A 19747-nucleotide genomic window follows, 5' to 3' on the forward strand; every position below is an offset into this window, starting at 1 on the left:
CATAATCGAGGAAATAAGATATTAACTCATGGGTTGAGAATCTTTAGGAATCAAACGGCCATTTCTATTTAATTGACCTTGAAACGACATTGCCTAAATCCCTTGCGACCTGGTCGTGATATCATTTCCGCTCAGGGACGCGTTAGCTGATCAGCGATAAGAGCGAGCTCAACTCAGCCTGACGTTGCGAAGATAAAGCAGGATAATAAAAAGAAAACATTAAATATATTAAAATTTTTGTGTGTGGTATCGTTCTGTGTTTTGATAGATGTCGAACATCTTGTCTCTATTGACTAATAAATTTCGATTTGCTGTACCCAAAACAAATGTACATCTGAATAGCATTATTAATGTTATTTATATTATTATTGTTTAGATTATTTTGTAGTGGATAGAAGGGACAACGGGGAAAAGTGGATGTATAGTTTAAAAAAAAACCCGTGCGTTTTTGTGCATTTTTTTTATATATTTTCGTTATTATTTTTAATGGCTGATACAATCTGAATACTTGTCATATTTGTGGTCGACTATGTAATAGTTGTCACGGAAAGATAATCGATATTAGTCTTGCAAGAGGTGATTCATTATGCATGTTAAGTCGAAAAATCAACACATCGCAATGGTAACAACGCCTCTACTGTGGCCTTGCTCAACTAATTTTATTCTGGTTAACTTCAGATGATTTCATTCGGCAGAGGTTGAGCGGTCAAGTCGCAACTATGATCCAAATGACAAGAGGATCAGGCTCTGTTCACACTAGCGGTATCAGCCGCCGCGGTTCAATTTCAGTGAAAGTCAGTGGAGGCGTTCACACACAACCGCGCAGTTTGAACTTGATTGCGGATTCCACACGATTCAAACCGCTAGTGTGAGCAGGGGCTTCGTAGAGCGTCCGGGCAAAAGTTGTTAAGCGTTCCGGGAATAATGTGGGGAGTGGGTGTAGGATGGGTTAATGTAATGACTTGTATGTTCTTTTATTTTTTTCTTATTTGTTTGTTAAGGTTTTAATTGTCGATTAAGACAGGTCAAAGTTACAGACATAATTTATTTTTTATTTATTTATTGAGGGATGTTATTTATTAATTGAGGGGTATTTGGGTCATTTCGGTGGCTGTTGCCGGTGGCTTGGGGGCCGTGGGTCTCCTGAAACGAGATTGTCCTTTTTGTTGAACCTGAAATATATTTCATTTGTGACTGAAAATTATCTCGATGTGGTGCCCTGTGTGTAGATGAATATCAGAAGTTGTTGTTCTTAATAGTAATTGTTGTTATCGGGTATATTTCACCAGCGTTTCTGCCCTAAATGTCGGAAGTTTGGAGCAAACGGCGGGAGCGACTGACTCCTGACTTATTGCCCAGTCAAGGACTTGATGATGTGTCACTGACAAGGGGTCAAATGGCTTAAATGGTTGGGAGGAAATGACAGTTTTTCTCAGCAGATCGATTGCATAAAAAATTGTAGAGAAATAAGTGTTTGTCTCTTTCTCTTTTTCTCTTTTTGTGAAGGATCGAAAAAAAAAACGGTTGTAAAAAGAGCTGGCGGATATACCCAGAGAGCTCATCTTACAAAATGTTGCTTTTTTATGATTGAAAAAGGCACTTTTATAAGCGCACTGACAGATCGAATCTACGAGCCCATCTTTCAAAATAGCACGTTTGAAAGACTGAATTTTTTTTTAAAGAGGACTGGATACCATCCAAAATATCCCAAAGGCGAAAATTCTTTACCTTTTTTTTCTGTAAAGAAATGCCTCTCTCAGCTACAGGGTGTGTCGTGATTTTTGTCGAATATAGAAATAAGCAAGAGATGGTCCCTACGGGGGGTTGGGGGGCGAATTTCCTTTTATATAAAATCACGTGGTGGCAAGGAAAACGATTGTAAATTTGTTATCGATAACCAGCGCTTCTAGCCCAAGGGACAGCATTGCACCGTAAAGGTGGATTCTCTCTCTCTCTCTTTCTCTCTCTCTCTTTCTCTTTCTCTCTCTCTCCCCCTCCCCCCCAAACATAGAGACATTTACGTGACTCTGATCCGCGGGGGGGAGGGGGTCTACATAATACTCAGTCAGGCAATACCCCCGCGCACGGATTAGAATGTTCTAGAAAGTATATAATGTAGTCAGGTTGGAGTGAGTAGTGTATCGAGGTTGGCCGACCGTATCCGCGGTATGATTGAACGAATGACGTCATGCGTTTGAGACACCCGTCCGGTGGCACCGGAAACTGCCAGTGCCGATAACGAGGTCTCCTCCCTCCCCCCACCCACCCCCTTTTTTTTTGGGGGGTTAAGCATCGGTCGGAATAGTCGTTGATATGTTCAAATGATAGTCGCACACTTGCATGCATACGTACACAGGCTGGTGTGTGGACGGAAATGGTTCATTTTTCTTTCTGGTATGCCTCAAAAAGCCACTGCCGGCCCCTGCTGCCTTGCTGGTTAGGAGGAGCTTTGCCTTGCTGCACAGCATTTGAGCCAAGTAATGTGGAGGGAGGCAGGTGGTTCTTCATTCACGAATATTTTTATTTTATTTTTTCTATTATTATTAGTATTATTATTATTATATTTTTCTTTAATATTATTTTACTATTATTATTATTATTATTATTATTATTATTATTATTATTTCTGTATTTTTTCGGAAATCCATAGCGCCCCAGACCTGACCCCAATCTAGGTCCGTAGAGAGGAAGGCGCACCTCGCCTTCGAAAAGCTCGAGGAGGAGCAGGTGGAGGAGGAGGAGCCTTGCACCACCTTCAGGAATAACAAGACTAACCATCCTTGTCCCTTTTTCAGAGTGTGAGATGGCCCGCCGGTTCGAGGCTGAAGACTCGGAGGGATCAAATGACGCCATGTCACCCTCGAAGGGTAAGGGTGAGTATCTTTTCGTTGCATGTGAGTCTTTGCAGAACTTGGGCGGCCATAACGGATGTGGGTTGACCGCAGTGCTAAGTTGGTGTTTCATCGTGTCCACCCCCTCCCCCGTTCTATAGTGTGTGTGTGTTTATATAAATAATCGTGTATATCTTTGTCGTATCCGTTGTTATTATTGTAGTTGTTTTCCAGGATGTGTGTGTGTGTGTGGGAGGTAACATTAGGGCCATCCTAAAGCGTGTATTTTAGCCCACCATGTGTACAAAATAACTGTCTTCTTCAAGTCAGGTCTCGTATGTATAAATCAGAGTTCCTGTATCCGCCATACTATAGAAAACGGGACCAGGTGTCTGCTAGCACACCGATGCAACCAGTTGCATGAAACCGATTGCAACGCTGTGAAAACGGTATTCTCAGTATTGTATGGACACGAACATGTGATTTTCCTTTACATGTTATTTCAGAAATACAGGTACCTGATTGTTGGTGGGCAAGCGTACAGGGAATACTGCTTTCACAGAGTGTTGGAACCCGTTGCGATCGATTTCATGCAACTGGTTGCGTCGGTTTTGCCAAAGAGTACCGCCCAGCACAGAAGGAGGTAATCAAGGCGTGTAATGACGCACTTCGTTGCCATGGAAACGAATAGAGTAGTTTGACGCCAAATGGTATAGGAAGTGAAAGGACCACCCGGTACGGAAGGGGTCAAGGAGGGTTGGGGAGAGCGGGTGAAGGATGGGTAGGTTACATAAATCGATTTATTTTGTTGATGAAGAACAAACTAGTTATGCATATCATATTCACTTCCTCTGAAGAAGCATAGAGCTAAACCGGTCAGGAATAAACTAAAAAAATTCAGAACTAGACCCGTGACTTCTTTTTCCACCTTCATCAATTAGTGCTCTAAATAATCATTGGACGATCATCGTTGAGCGATTATCGCACTGAGCGAAACGTACCTTTAGGTTGATGTGGAGGAGTTGTAGAATGTTGGGAGGGTTTGTGTGCTGTATTTCAGTGGTTGTGATGGAGAGATGTTCGGAGTTGTGAATTGATGTTATGAATTTCAGTGGACAGGGAATAATAGTCGATGGTTGTGGTGGTGAAAGTTAGTGGCTCGGGGTTGATGTTGATTTATTGGTTGATTTTTTATTTTATATATATATATATTATATATATATATATATATATATATATAAAATTATTTATTTATTTGTTTATTTAGAGGGGAGTGCCTTTATTCATCGGGTACGATTGTTATGCTGATGGACATACATTAAAATGGTCACACTGCTTAATCGAGACGAATAAAATCGTCTATGTATTTATGTGTGCGTGTTTCACCATCGTCTTTGATCACTTAGTTGGTCTTGTGATCGACAGCTATTACCTTCCCAGATGAGAGCTTAGCTCATATATATGTGTGCGAAGTGAAATTTCGGACGTTAACCAGAACACAATATGCAAAGTACGTCATTGTCTTGAACAGGTTGGGGCGACCATAGCACCTCGAGAATGGGACCTCGCCCTCAAAGAGAGAGAGAGAGAGAGAGAGAGCAAAATCATGGGCCAGAACAGTGTCTGCAAAGTGCGCCATCACAAATGAGTGGAAGTCAGTAAGCGTGGTGGATCGGTTCAGTGGTAGCAGTCAATCCTCAGTCAACTGAGACACGTTAAGAGTCCGGATACCGTGACTTTTATAAGAAGGAAAAAAATTTGATGGTGGGGGTGGGTGAGGGCTAGCCTATGATAGGGGACGGTTATAACCGATCTTACACTGACGATGGCCCGGGGGGGGGGGGTAGAAGCGGATCCATCTCATTGCGACGGTTAAGGGGATCATGCTACCGGATGCGGTCTGGCGGATGGGCCACTTGCGGTGCCACGCCGCCACAGTCCCCCCCCCCTCCGTGGCACCGAGTGCCAGCGTCGTCAGTAGGGGCGGCGGTGTCAGCCTGTCCGAGGTGTTGCTGTCGTTCTCTCTCTCTCTCTCTCTCTCTCTCGACGAAGTCCTTAGTTGTGCCCTAAGACTGGCTCTCAAAAGGAACTTTGTGCCGTGGCACTGTGCCTATTGGCAGAAACTTGTTGACTTTTAACCTCTCTCTCTCTCTCTCTTTCTTTCTTTCTTTTGGGAGGGGGTGACAGAAGCAATGACATAAGTTCCCTGTTCTCAATTCCCTAATTTTTCCACTTAAGTCCAATGTCCTTTCCAATTCCCCGACCTTCGTCCTTTTCTGTCCTTCATCACCCGAGCTTTCCTCTCGAATAAGTATACCGGATTTGGGCCAGAGATCGCTGTCGTGACGTCACGCGTAATATAAATATATCACGGTATATAAATGTCCTATCAGTCAGGCTTTACTACCAGCTCGATCGCAGTCGCTTAACTTAACCTAGATTAACCGACTTACCACCACCCACCGTCTCGGTTAATCGCGGTTAACTTCTCCACGAGGTTGACCATTGACTAAACAAAAGTGTGTTAAACCGGGTTAAGTGTAAGAAAGGTTCTTAACTGGGTTGAAAAGGTTGAACGAATTTTTTTCTTAAACTCCAAAGGAGGAACAACGTTCAGCTAGACCTAGAATCGAAAGATAATGGAATAAGATAAAGTACACACTATATTTCTATTATTCATTTGTTTATATTTCTATATTATTTGTTCTGGTGTCGTGTAATCTCTATAATATTTTAACTCTTTCGAAAAGCACAAAGCGTCTTTCTTTTGATTAAAATCGCCTGGCGACAGACAGAATAAAGAACCAAACGTGTTTCGCACCTCACCCCCGATGGTGAAAATGAAGTTGGATGTGTGGTATTACCACCACGAAATTATATCATCATCATCACCCCCTGTCACCGCTTGAATTGAGGTGGGTGGCGGGGGAGAGGGGAGTACCCTCATGGGCCAATTAACAAGCCTACTGTGTTCGTCACCCGTGACGCTTTGTCGTTTTGAAATGTTAGTTAGATTAAGACGTTATTTATGGTTTAAATTGTCATTGTCGCGCCTTGTAAAAGGTTTATGAGGACGATGATGCCTTTATGTCTATTTTATATTTTCCTCTCCTTTCTCTCTCTATGTCTCTCTCACACACGCACGCTCACTCACTCATTCACGCACTTAGTACTAAGAACTGGAAAATGTTATACATAATGATGATGATAGCTTTATCAGTAATATCAGTAATACCATTACCAATGATAATACTTTCAGTGTTTTAACTGGTGTTCGTTATTGTTATTGGTGTGTGGAAACTAGGAAGCATCAACTAGGAAAGTTTTGTCATAGGCCCAACAGGAGTTTAGTTAAAAAAAATAAATAACCAGCATGAAGTTGGGAATGAGGCATAACCAAATAATATCTTACGGAAAAAGTAAACGTAAAATTTACTATGTATAAACAAATTTTTTTTTCTCTCTCTCTCTCTCTCTCCTAATGTACATCGCGTATAATGGAAACCGCGATATCACAAATTGCACCTTAGAGATTTCACTAAATTATGCCCAGGCATATAAGCTATGCAAAGAATTGCACCATCACCCACTGTGTACCGCCTGCTCTACTATGGAATATTTAGGTAAATAAGAATGACAGAAAAAAATGAGTTACTCATGATTGTATTTTAATGAGATGAAAAAAAGAAACAATTATATCAGAAATAATATCAACTTGTTGAATTGTATGGCATGTGACCGGCAATTCATAATACTATTGATATAAAAGTTCTTATGATTGTATTCTTACACTTATTAGTATTAAAAGGAGAGGAGGAAAATCTTAATATTGTGACAATAGATAGTGAGACTTGTTTTTGAAGTGGTTCTTCATATGTGGCACTGCCTTGCTACTTTCACCCTTGTGATAGGAGTCTATTAAGGTGATAAGCAGCTGTGAATATTGCATCTACTGTAGATAAGAAAACACCATAGTTCTTATTCTGACAATATTGCACAATCTTTTTTTTTCCAGTTTTTGTTATACACAGGGTAATCGGGCATATTGATACTATTAGTTCTCTTTTGTAGCAAGTGCTACATATAAACTATTTTCATTTAATTATTCATTTACTTTTAAGGAAAGGGTGGGCACCAATTACATGAGGTAATGGAATCGAACAAGGTGATTAGATTGTAAATCACACGAGGTTTCAGAAGTGATAAGTAATACTTGGGTTCTGTGTCGATGGTTCCTGGTGCACATTGGTTGAGTTGCAATGTTGTCGTTACATTTGTATATAACTACATATATATTTGTGCGTGTGTGCGTTCTCTCTCATTCAAAGTTTGGAACCTTGGTGGAAACTTTTTATTGAAAATTCATCGTTTTGATTGTCCTTCAGGTTATTATGTAAACGCGGACATATCGATAATGATATGTACTTTTGCTTGCTACGTCTGATAAAACTGTTCACATGTAGATATAGCTTGTAAATTTGGAACAAGAGCGGAAGTGGATATCATATGCATCAGTGCAAGAGGACGTTGTATACAAGTTTAATGGATAATGCAATCTGGAGAACACGGAGTTGTTTGATTTCGACTTTGGCACGTTTGTGCTGGTGGCGCGTGTATCACATCCTTCTAGTCGCGGGTTCGAGTCCCGCATTTATCACTGATTCCAAGCAGTGGCCTGTAGGTGTCCAAGCGCTTAGGGCAAAGGTGACTGCTTGGGTCACACATTACTCGTGTTCAAGTGCATGTAAAGCGTCTGGGCTGTTTCGCACATTCTTCTACCATCCTAATTTGATTAAAATCGTTTGGCGACATCTGGGGCAAAGTGAAAGTACCCACAACACGGAAGCTGTTGTCTTACAGAGTCGAGGTCTTGTTGCGCAGTCCTGTTCTTAGATTTTAGGACATTTTGAGTGTTTATGTTGGGAGACCTGAGGGAGTCAAAGGCCCTGTTCACACTTGCGGTTTGAACCGCGCAGTACTACATAGTCAAGGAATAACTGCACAGTTGTGTGTGTACGCCTACATTGACTTGCACTGTAATTGAACCGCCGCGGTTCAAACCGCTAGTGTGAACAGGGCCATAGTCCCAAGAGTTCCTACAGGTGCGTAATAAGCCTTACGTCACAGCCTAAGACTTATAAAATTAAAACGAAAACAAGTAGATCAATAAACGAATAGAATAATGGTAGTTCTTCCTAAATTTGGCTTTATACCAGTTGTCATCGATTTTGATATCAGGCAGTGGAGGATGGGGGGTGGGGAGTGGTGGGCTGGCTCCCAGTACAAGTGTGTCCCTTATCATGTGCTTATCTGTTATCAGTGTGGTAGTAGCTTTATCGTTATCATGAGACATGTCCGGAACCTGGTGCTTTCCGTGCCGTCTGTCTGGACACTGGTACCAGGGGTGTGGGGGTGGGGGTGGGGGTGGGGGGCGGCTAGACGACAATCATGTATTTGATTGCGTGGAAGAGCAGTGAAAATGAAATGACAACATGGCAGTGTTTTGGAAAATGATTCAAGTGAACCATCTTTTTTTTTTCTTCAGTTTAACATGTTTGTTCTTCTCCAGTAGGTAAAAGAGGGTTTTATCTTTTAAATGGGTTTTTTAACTTGTCTAAACAGATAACGTCAAGTCTCTAAACGTCCGAGACTTCTGCCGAAAACTTACTCCTCCCTCTTCTCCCCCCCCACTTTCTCCCATTATCCCCCCAGTTTTTTCTCTTCTCCCCATCTTTCTCTTTTTATTCCCATCTTTTCCCCCCTTCTTCCCCTCTTTCTCTCCCTCCTTTTCCCCCTCCCCCTGTTTTCAACCATTCCCCCTCTCCCCTTCTCCCCTTTTCTTTCCTCCATCCTTCTCCCCCTCACCCCTTCTCCCCTATTCATTTCTCCATCCATCTCCCCCACTCCCCTCCTCCCCCTTTTCTTTACTCCATTCTTCCCCCCTCCTCCTCTCCCTCTCCCCTGTCTTTCTCCCATTCTTCCACTCTCCGCCTCCTATCCACTTCCCCTCCCCTCCTCCTCCCTCTTTCCTCTCCCCTCCTCCTCTCCTGCCCCCTGCTCCCCCCCTCCCCCATCAGCTGGTCGCGTGCCTTCCATAGTCTTCTTGTGTTGTCCTTGCAAGAGGTGCGCGCGTGTCCTCCCTCGCCTGTGCCCGGCCCGGCCCGGCCCGGCCCCGCTCCGCCCTTCCGTGAAGATCTGCTGCCTGTTGCCGCCGACAGCGCCACCTTTACATAAGCTTGTGCCACACCATCCAATTCCTTTATCTCGTTTATGTAACAAGTCAAGGCTGTGGATTTTTGAAGAGAGTTGGATCGATCGCCCACTTGTTTTGATAACCTGGTTGTGGGAAGATGCAAGGGGGATTGTGGAGTGGGTGGGAGTTGTGGTGGGAGAGATGGAGTTGGGCAGTGCTGTACCTTCGTGGCAGTGGGCGTTGGGATGGGGACTTCGTGTGAAGTGGGAGGGGAGGGAGGTGGAGGAGGGTGCTTGGGGGCAGAGTGGGTGAGAGACGGTCCATAAGATAGATTTTAACTCGTTGCAAAGAAGATGAAGTCGGGAGTTTGTGGTTCATAATGAGTTTATGTGGGATATGTTGAAGGAAACGGGGAAAGGGAGTGGATGGGAAGAGAGGGAGTTTGATAATAGGAAGTTTTTTAAAGGAGTCGGAGCGGTAGGCTGTGGGAGCGCACGCGAATCCCGTTGTCTACCTGTCCACGACGCAGTGGGAGCGAGGGAGCCTGGAGGGGTAGGAGTGGGAAGGAGTGAGGGGGGAGAGGGTTATGTGTGGAGGGGAAAGGGTGTGGGGGGATGCACCCCGATTATGAACTGTACACTCGTGTTGGTATAAGGGCTGGGGGAGATCTGGGAGGATTGTGATGATGGGGATGGGGTGGAGAAGGGGGAGAATGTTGATCGTGGGGGGTTGGGGGTGGCGGAGGGGGGGTTGCCGACCACCGGGCCATTTCCGGGAAGAGCTGACCGATTCTCAAGTTTCGTCTGTTTGTTTGCATGGCTGTGATTCACCGCAGTCTTGGATCACGTGTTGGGCTCGTTATAGACAGGTATTACCCTGTCGGACGAGAGCTGTGAGGTCACATATGGCCCGATCTATGGGTAATGCAGTGACCTCACACACACACACACACACACACACACACACACACACACACACACACACACACACACACACACACACACACACACACACACACACACACACACACACACACACACACACACACACACACACACACACACACACACACACACACACACACACACACACACACACACACACACACACACACACACACAATCTCTTTGCCCACCAGAGTTGAAGTGTTGGGTCGCAGTGCAGCGATTTTTTTTTCCAGCCCTAGGCGGAACTCGAAGTCGGATCGGAGAATTAGCGGTCGAGAACGGTACCTCTGCACAGTCTTCCTCTTAGCCATGCCGAAGGAGATTGGTGTATATATATATATATAATTACCTGATGATCTCAAAAAAGTCCTGTAAGGGGCACCGTCCTACCATTTTTGAGAAGCGTTGACATTGATTTGGTAAGGGCTAAGCGTCTCTTGGTGTAAGTGCCTCGCCGCACTGACTAGTCGCCTTTGCCCTGAAGTCATCCTCTCTTCAGGGTCAAGGGGGGAGGGGGTGTCTTCGTCCTAGTTTCTAGTATCGGTGACTGGTGTGTCTGTTTCTGGTTTAATTTTTTAGTCTGGATGAAGCCAAAGCAGTTGTTGCTAGTAAATAGTTGAATAGGTAACTAAATAGGTACATACATATACCAAAGGCTTTTTCCCCCTACACGGGGGGGTGGGTAGCCCAAATAAATAGGTAAGTAAGCGTGTTCATAGTCGGGACGAACCCAAAGCATTCTTTGCTTGAAAATGAATAAGTAACTGAATAGATTAATAGATAAAACAGATTTCGTTGCTCGTAAATAGATATATTGGTAGGTGAACAAGTAAATAAGTAAGCATATTCTTTTTCTTTTCCTTCATTCTTTATCCTCGCATGCCATAGCCTGTTGCATAATAGGAGTGGAGGAGGCTGCAAGGGACCATAAGGCCTACTCTAGACAGTTCCATATCCCTTACCATCTGTCATCCCTATCCGTAGAGTTATTTAATCTTTTTAAACAACCAATTGCTGCAACACTCACTACGTAGTTACAAAGTCTGTGGGAGCTGGCTGAAGTGACATTGTTACTATTACTGATTATTTACCAATAGATAGTGACGGTAAGAAGAGGTTAAGAAAACATTTATTCATGAATTCTTTCTCTAAGTTATTAACAAAAAATTACAACAAATCTATACATTGGTGAGATGACTCACCGGTGAACATAATCTCTTAGCAAGAAAGGCATGCCAAGCATATTACATGTTAGTCAAAGACAAGTGTGAATATTGGCTACAAGTCCATTCCATTCTTTAATAACTTTTGTTAGTAAACTAGTTTTCACACATTTCCTTCGTAAACCTCAGCGCCCACCACTGTCGTAATTATAAAAAATCGTGTCTTAGTGCATTCTTAAAGCACCGAGCCTACACTATATAACCAAATTACTTTTAACTTTTCTTTGGTCTCTTACTTGTGGTCTCTTCTTCTCTTTCCCTCGAGTTTATTTATTAATTTATTTTTTATTTATTTATTTTTGTATACCATCCTCGTCTTTGGCCTTTTGTTCAGTCTCCTTCTTTGCCTCCTGTCTTTTATTAATCTATCCATTTGCTTCTTCAGGTACGCGTATCCGTGCTTTTTCTATTGTTCTCATTTTACTCCCGCACAGCAAGTAACGTCAACTCTTATGTTCTTTGTATCGCAAGTACTTTTACCAATATCATCATCACCATCATCATACCTTTCAACGCCCCCAGGAGCCCTTCGTGGATCACTCAAAGTGTCATTTCCTGTTTTAACCCGTCCCGACCCGTCCTTTCCTGTCCCATCCTGGTTTGTGAATCCAATCCTCTCCGTCTCTTTATTTATTTAATACTTTTTCTCCCGCTTTGACATATTTTTGACTGTTCCTCTTGGTGATATTTCTCTCCCTCCCTCCCTCCACCTGACTTTGAGTTCTCACCAGATTTAGCACCACCTCTTTTGTGTTATACACCATCAGCAGAATATAGATTGAAACACGTTTCTCACCTTCGTATACCCAGTTCCGTTTTGTCTGTTTTTGTCTTTTGACTCATGAATATATCAAGCAACCACGGTGACATAAAGCAACCCTTGTTTTTTGTTCGCAACTTCAGCCCCACACTCTCACCTCTCTTCTATCTCTCCTCTCTCTCACTGTCTCTCTTCTCTCTCTGTCTCTCTCCTCTCTGTCTCTCTTCTCTCTCTGTCTATCTTCTCTCTCTGTCTCTCTACTCTACTCTCTCTGTCTCTCTACTCTACTCTCTCTGTCTCTCTACTCTACTCTCTCTGTCTCTCTACTCTCTCTACTCTGTCTCTCTCCTCTGTTTCTCCTCTGTCTCTCTACTCTACTATCTGTCTCTCTACTCTGTCTCTCTCCTTTGTTTCTCCTCTCTCTTCTCTCTGCTTCTCCTCTTCACTCTCAGTCTCTTTCTCTCTCCCTTCTCACTCTCTCTCTCTCATTCTCTCTCTCTCTCTCTCTCTCCTCTCCCTTCTCTCTGTCTCTCTCTCTCTTTCTCTCTCCCTATCTCTCACAGGACCCACCCTTTGCACTGGGCTTACCCTTTTTCTTACCGTCTTTCCACCAGTCAGCACAGCAGCTGTTTCCTTTCTGTGCGCCTCCTCCTCTTCCCCCCAACCTTTCCCACAGTACATTCGAGTCGGCCCAAAAGTGTGACTCTTAAATCCTTGAACGCTCTGTCTTTGTGGTTATTTCACTCCCTGTCTTTACATTTCATCAATTTGTTTCGGTTGAAACATCTGATTTATACGCCCACCCATATCTCTCTCTCTCTCTCTCTCTCTCTCTCATACTTTTGAAAACTCTTGCATAACTTTTCGTACTTGTTTACTTCTTTTTTTTCAAAACATTTATTCCATTTATCTTGATCAAAGTGACTATGCATCCCTAACTGAGTCTTTTGTAATGTTTGTGTTCTCTTCTCGTCGTATTTGTTTTGACATCCAATGTCATTCTCTTCTACACGTTGAAAAAGAAAAAATCCAGCATAGCATTCCTACTGATACAGCTTTGGTGAATATTGTTGTTGTTATTATTGTTATTGTTATTGTTGTTGTATTTCTTGTTTGCAAAGTACATCTATACGTAGGGGTTCAACTGTCTCAACGTTATTTTTCTTTCTTTAACAAGTTAGTCTTCTGCTTCGACATGACGTCATCACTGCTTCTATTCCTATGTCACCTTCATTTCCCTTGAATTCACGCGACATTTTCTCTCCGCCTCGTTGTCTTATACTACCTTTCTGTATATTATTTTATTTTTTATTTTTATAGCTTTGATAATTTGTTACAGTTTTAAGTTTCACTTGCAGCTCTCTCTCTCTCTCTCTCTCTCTCTCTCTCTCTCTCTCTCTCTCTCTCTCTCTCTCTCCATCCAGTTGTTTTTCTTTTTCTTTGTATTACGGTTTCCCCAAATATGTACACATTACAATTATGTTCCATTCATTCCCATGCATTGATTTGTTATGTTGCTAATTTCGTTCAGAAGGCGTTGTAGCCTTGCCTGGAAACGTCTGGAAAGGATTTTGTTGGAAATAACATACCTTTATTACACGCGCGCGCGCACACACACACACACACACACACACACACACACACACACACACACACACACACACACACACACACACACACACACACACACAAGAACTAACCTCGAGTATGTATTTCCTTAACTGTAGTATACAGGAAAGGAGCAACGGTCGTTGGGTCCCGTTTCTTATTCTCCACGTATGTACGCAAAATTACTTTCTTTTGAAATTTTGTTTCATGTATATGCATGTGCGTGTGTATGTGTAAGATTGCATGTGTACACACATGTGTACGCGTAACCATGTGCACATCAAACTTATCCTCTCTTACACCCACGTTCGTCTGCTACCTCCTTTGTCTGAAGAATGTTGAGACAATTTCTTCCTTTTTTTCTAGTCTGTTCTTCATGCCTCAGTGTCATTTGTATGAACGTGGCAGGTCGCTGGAATATGCGGAGAGTGGGCGTTTGTGAAATGTGCACAAGCTTCCCTTTTCTCAATCCTTGACTGCACACGCGCTCAAAGATCCCAGATGATATTCCACTTCCTCTCTTCTTTTTATCATCATTCTCTTATAGTTATAAGACTGTGAGGTGAAGATTTTAAGTTTGTGTCTTAGGAAAGGGGCAGAACTATTGGCGAGGGTGCTTACATACAAGGGCGTTCTCATTGCGTGGACCAATGGCAGCTAGTATTTCCGGCCGACATGACGTCACTCGAGGAATGTAGGCTCTACCCACGGGCAACGGTTGCGTTTCGTAACCCAGTCTGAGCCTGTCCCCGGCCTCAACTGTATAATTTCATTCTGTCTGTCTGTCTTCTAGGTTTACACACTTTCTCGCGTCTATGGATGGAGAAGTAAGGGCTCTGGGTAGGCCTATGGAGTGTGGATTAGCGTTTGTAAACTTTGTAAACTGGGGTACAAAAAATAATGCATATCTCTACTGCACAAAGTATAACTGTGTGTGTTTTTATCATTGAAATTCTTGTGTTTTCCTGCAGAAGAAAGTATGGGATTTTGGTGTTGTCAGTTGTATGACGTTTATTTGGGGCAAGGTGTGTGTGTGTGGGGGGGGTATTTGGAAGAAGGCTTTATGTGTAAGAGTTGGAATTAGCGAGCGAATAGTTAGCTATTGCCATTCCTTCATACATGTCCCACCCTCCTCCTTTCTTCCAGATCCTTTCCTCTCTCCCTCTCGCTCCATCCACGAGAAAATGTCTCGTTACCGTTATGTTTGTCTCCCTCGGGGGTGGGTGGGTGGGGGGGTCGTCTTTTGTACGTGTATCCTGGGGTCTGTGGATTGTTTGGGTGTGTAGGTAGTAGACGAATATTGAATACTTAACTTCCTTCGTTGTCTCGGCTCTGGAAGACTAACCGCAGAAACCTTTAAGATAATGTCAGACAGGCACACACTCACAAGAATAAGGGGACACTACGCGTAGTGTGTGTGTGTGTGTGTGTTTATCTAGTTTTACCTAGTATCTTACGGGAAGGGGAGCTACCCTCGTGGTGCCCCGTCTCTGTATCTCGCCATATCTAATTTACTCTTAAATTCTTGTGTTGTTTTTGCACACACAATTGTCTCTTCTAGTATGTTCCACACATCCACCACTCTGTGGGAAAAGCTGTTTTTTTTTTTTTTTTTTTTTTGTCTCTTTTATAATTGTCCTTTTTGAGTTTCTTTCCATGACCTCCTGTGTTTCTCTTATCCCAATTTAGTAAGTTGTCTCTATCAAGGACTTCTACACCTTTCATAATTCTGTAGATGGCCAACAAGTCACCTCTTTCTCTACTTTGTGTGTTTGTGTGTGTGTGTGTGTGTGTTTACCTAATTGTAATGTACGGAGTTGAAGCTATGCTCACGGGGTACCGTCTCTTTCGCCCCGTTTGTCAAATCTTGCCTCGGGATTATTTTGTAGTGTTGGTTTGGATTATATTTTCATTTAACGTATTGCACAAGTCAACACTTTCTATGTTGAAGGGTATACTTCCTGACATCTGTTACAGGTTTGTGTTATCAGTGTGTATGTGTGTGCGCGCGCGTGTCCGTTCCGATGTAGACTCGTATCACAACTAGACCGAAATAAAGGAAATTGACACTCACTGTCTCTCTCTCTCTCTCTCTCCCTCTCTCTCCCTCTCCCTCTCTCCCTCTCTCTCTCTCTCTCTCTCTCTCTCTCTCTCTCTCCCTCTCTCTCCCTCTCCCTCTCCCTCTCCCTCTCCTTTCTCCTCTCTCTCTCCTTTCTCCTCTCTCCTTTCTCCTCTCTCCTCTCTCTCTCTCTCTCTCCTCTCTCTCTCTCCTCTCTCTCTCTCTCCTCTCTCTCTCTCTCCTCTCTCTCTCTCTCTCTCTCTCTCTCTCTCTCTCTCTCTCTCTCTCTCTCTCTCTCTCTCTCTCTCCCATGTCACGGACGTGCAGTGACAAACGTGTTCCCGTCCGTGAATAAAGGCTGACTACATTGCAGGGACAGGAAGGCCAGTGTCCTCGGAATACACAGGGTGATCGATCACCTCGCCCCCCTTTTTTTCTACTTCCTCTTCTTCTTCCTCCTCTCTTCCTCTTCTGAAGTCTCATCGCTTTCGCCATCTTCGTTTTATTCGTCATTCTCTCTGTTCTCCATTTCTTTTCCTTCCTTTCCTTTCTCTTCCGTGCCCCATTTACTCTTGCCCTTTCCTCCTCCATTCTTCTCCCTTCTGATACTTTCTCCTCTCACAAGTCATCCATCCTTCCCTTTCCCTTTCTCGAAGTCCTGTTATTCCAACCTCCTCCTCTTCTTTTCTCTTCTCTTCTCTTTACTCGTTCATTCCACTCCTTAGTTCTTTCTTAGCCCCTGCTCTCTCTCTCTCTCTCTCTCTCTCTCACTCTCCCTCTCCCTCTCCCTCTCCCTCTCTCCCTATCTGACTCTCCTTTCTGTCGTATCTTTTGTCTGTGAGAACGGAAGGGTGTGGAGAGGTACAAGACATCTCGTACTTAATGTTGATTCCTACCACCACCCCTACCACCACCACCATAGCCACTACTACTACTACTACTACTACTACTACTACTACTACTACTACTACCACCACCACAAACCACCACCACTACCACAGCCACTCGGATCAATTCCACCTATCACCAAAGTAGTTATGGGTTTAAACATAAGTTGTTCCTTGGGAGGGTATTGCGGAATGATTGATCTGGCCATGCTCCTCTCTCACGAGATCGTCCTCGAGGCGGAGGTCGCCCTCGTGGTCTGGAGGGGCTTGTCCTCGAAGACGAGGTCGCCCTCGTGGTCTGCGTTCGATCCTTCGTCATGTTCCTTGATGACGCGAGGAGGAGATGGAGAGAATACGGAGAAGGAAGGAACATTTGGGAGTCAGTGAACAGTATTGGATGATTGCGTGGAGGAATGCAACGCTCGATCTAACGTAAGAAAAACGAAGAATTTGTCGTAATTTCCTCCCCCCACGCCTCCTCCGCATCCTCCTACCCTCCTTTTCCTCCGTCTGCTCCTCTTCCTGCATCTAGTCTCCCTCTCATCCCACACACTCCTATGGGAATATTGGCAGCTAGGTCTTATTTAGTCAGTATTTCAGGGACTTTAGTGACATCCCTATGGACCAGAGTAACGCAGCATTCGTGTAAGCTTGCAGACTGACCTTCTTTTGGAAAAGAATGTTGACGACTTTCATTTTTGTATCGCTCCACACCCTCGCTATCTTGTTTACTACCATTGTGACTCCACCCCTTCAGTATGTTGCCCCCCATGAAGAAAAGTGGAGGATATTGCTGAGAAAAATCCTCATCGTCTTCCTCCACCTTTCTCTTCTGTTTTCCTTTTTTCTCCTCCATCTTTCGTTTCCCATTGTCAGTGTCGTTACCTTTGCCCCCCCCCCCCACACCTTGTCTCCCCGTGGCCGTCGACCCAGACATAAATTTAAGATAACCTAAAGAAAAAGGCAAAAGGGGAGACAATGGCAAAAACACTTAAAAAAAATATTTATAATAATTGTGATAATAATAATAATGATAATAACATTGAAGCAGTGCAGTGGATCTGAGCATTTCGTGCAGAAGTAGTTCCCTCATCACGACGCCACAGTGTCATTGCCCTCTTTGACTCCAAAATGGAAATGTTTATCTTTATTGTTGGTTTAATCACTGCCGATTAAAGTGTGTTGTTCTGAAGAATATGTGCGTTGTAGAGTTTGTAGAATTGTAGTTTCCAAAAAGACGAGTATTCCAGTTTAGTCTGGAAAATTGAGGTCCTTGTTGAGACAAATTAAGGATCTTTAAATATTTTTCTCTGGTAACCACAGACTGTTTTATTCAGATCAGAGAAACCTCAGAGGTTAATTAAAACACAACTGAGCTAAACTAGATTAACATTACAGTTAGGACGAGCTCGGTACATACAATAATTTTAGTTTCAGATAACCAAATCTAATTTCATTTTAGAGGAGTGTGGTTAAATGGTGAATGTTTTAAAAGAAAATATTTTTTGTTTAAATCACATTTATTTATGTTCGTGAACTTTTTTTCATGGTTTTTCCGTGTTTGTCCTCCGTGAGACATTGCTCAGGGTGCCCAATGCTCTCTTTTTCTCTTTTTAGTTTATTTACTTGGAGGGTTGTGCCAGAAGTGGCACTGGTGTAATTCTACCCGCAGGAATAACATACAACTCCCTATGATTTTTAATGATAATATCCTGGATATTCAGTTTCCGGCTCGCGACTGGGTCGTTGACCAGGGATGTAATAAAGCGGGAGATTTACACGCAAAGCATTGAAGAGTTAAAAGTTAAAATCTAGGATATGTCTGAGTGAATTGAATAGATGTGGGGAGTTGTGATCATGGAACGCTTAGGCAGGTGAATTCACACACACACACACACACACACACACACACACACAAGAACATCATATTCTTTACCCTTTTCCTCCTCCCGCACATCCTCGCCCACGACGCCCACACGGGACCACGCCCATCATATCCAGGGTCAGGAAGGGCGTGGTCTCCACGAGTGGACGCGAGGCCTTTTGGTATCTCTCGCAGATGCGACGATGTTGGGGGCCCCGAGGTGGAGTTGGTCGGTCACTACCCCGGCAGCAAGGCACAGTCACATCATTTCTTGTGGGTTTCATATTCTTTTTTATCCCGTTTTCTGTGGACTTCCCATTCTCCTTCCTCGTCCGCATGATCGCGTCCGTATAGTCAAACTGAATACTGACGTCACAGACGCACATATGATTTCTTGACATATCCTGCTACAAGTTCAGTTGACGACGATAAAGATAAACAAGATTGTGTGTTTGTGTGCGCTGCCGAAAAACAGTAGTGTATAAACCGAATCAGTTTAAACAAATTTAAGCCCCAGTCACACCATGCTTACGGCCTGTTTCCAACCACCTTCGACCGAAGATCAAGCGATCGGTCGGCGACACAAATCCCATGCAAGGAATTGAACTGGAAAAAAGTTAATGTGGTTGATAAGATGAAAATATATATACTTGGGACTATTCAGTATGTGTTGTAATATATCTATCGATCTATCTATTTATCTATCTTATTACCGACTACCAGCGACTTCCAAAGCCGGTGGTTGGAAACGGGTCGTGTAAGAGTTGGTGTGACTGAGCGGCCCTTATCCTCATGAAACCACGCAACCCATCGTCATCTGTTTCACTACCTCGGCACAGGCTGGACCTGGCATCAGTTTGCTTTGTTGACGTGTCATCTTGTTCAGCTTATGTTGACGCAGCTTGTAAGTGTGTTCGTGCAATACAGGTGTGGGGAAGCAGGTTGCCCCCCGGAGTGACCGAGAAAGAAGATTCCGGATCTCTCTCTCTCTCTCTCTCTCTCTCTCTCTCTCTCTCTCTCTCTCTCTCTCTCTCTCTCTCTCTCTCTCTCTCTCTCTCTCTCGGGGCACTGAAGGTGGCACTAACGCAGTGCCAATGCCCCGAGAGTTTACACACACACACACACACACACACACACACACACACACACACACACACACACACACACACACACACACACACATCCCTTTTTTGGTTTAGTGGATGTGTGTAGGTCAGTCATTTTTATTTTAACTTAATCTTTTTCATTTTATGTATTCGTTTATTTATTTATCTATTTACTTTTGTGTCCAAGATGTGCTCACGTAATATATACTCGTAGTTACTTTGGGCTTTCGTCCCTCCTTCCTTCCTCCTCCCCCTCCTTTCTTACGTCA

At 43.5% G+C, this 19747-nt stretch overlaps 1 protein-coding gene across 6 annotated transcripts in view; it reads left to right on the forward strand.

Annotated features, from left to right (window-relative positions):
- Window positions 1-19747, forward strand: part of LOC143026453 (uncharacterized) — a 232385-nt gene that overhangs the window by 187626 nt on the left and 25012 nt on the right. For 3 of the 6 annotated variants that reach the window (XM_076186868.1, XM_076186867.1, XM_076186865.1), the window contains one exon: window positions 2796-2873. In XM_076186868.1, the coding sequence (XP_076042983.1) occupies window positions 2796-2873 (78 nt within the window). The remainder of the gene's footprint in view (window positions 1-2795; window positions 2874-19747) is intronic. The other 3 variants (XM_076186870.1, XM_076186869.1, XM_076186866.1) reach the window with 1 other exon arrangement.

The sequence above is a fragment of the Oratosquilla oratoria genome, chromosome 6 (genome assembly GCF_046742065.1).
Source record: "Oratosquilla oratoria isolate Oo_2021 chromosome 6, ASM4674206v1, whole genome shotgun sequence".
NCBI classification, from domain to species: Eukaryota; Metazoa; Arthropoda; class Malacostraca; order Stomatopoda; family Squillidae; genus Oratosquilla; species Oratosquilla oratoria.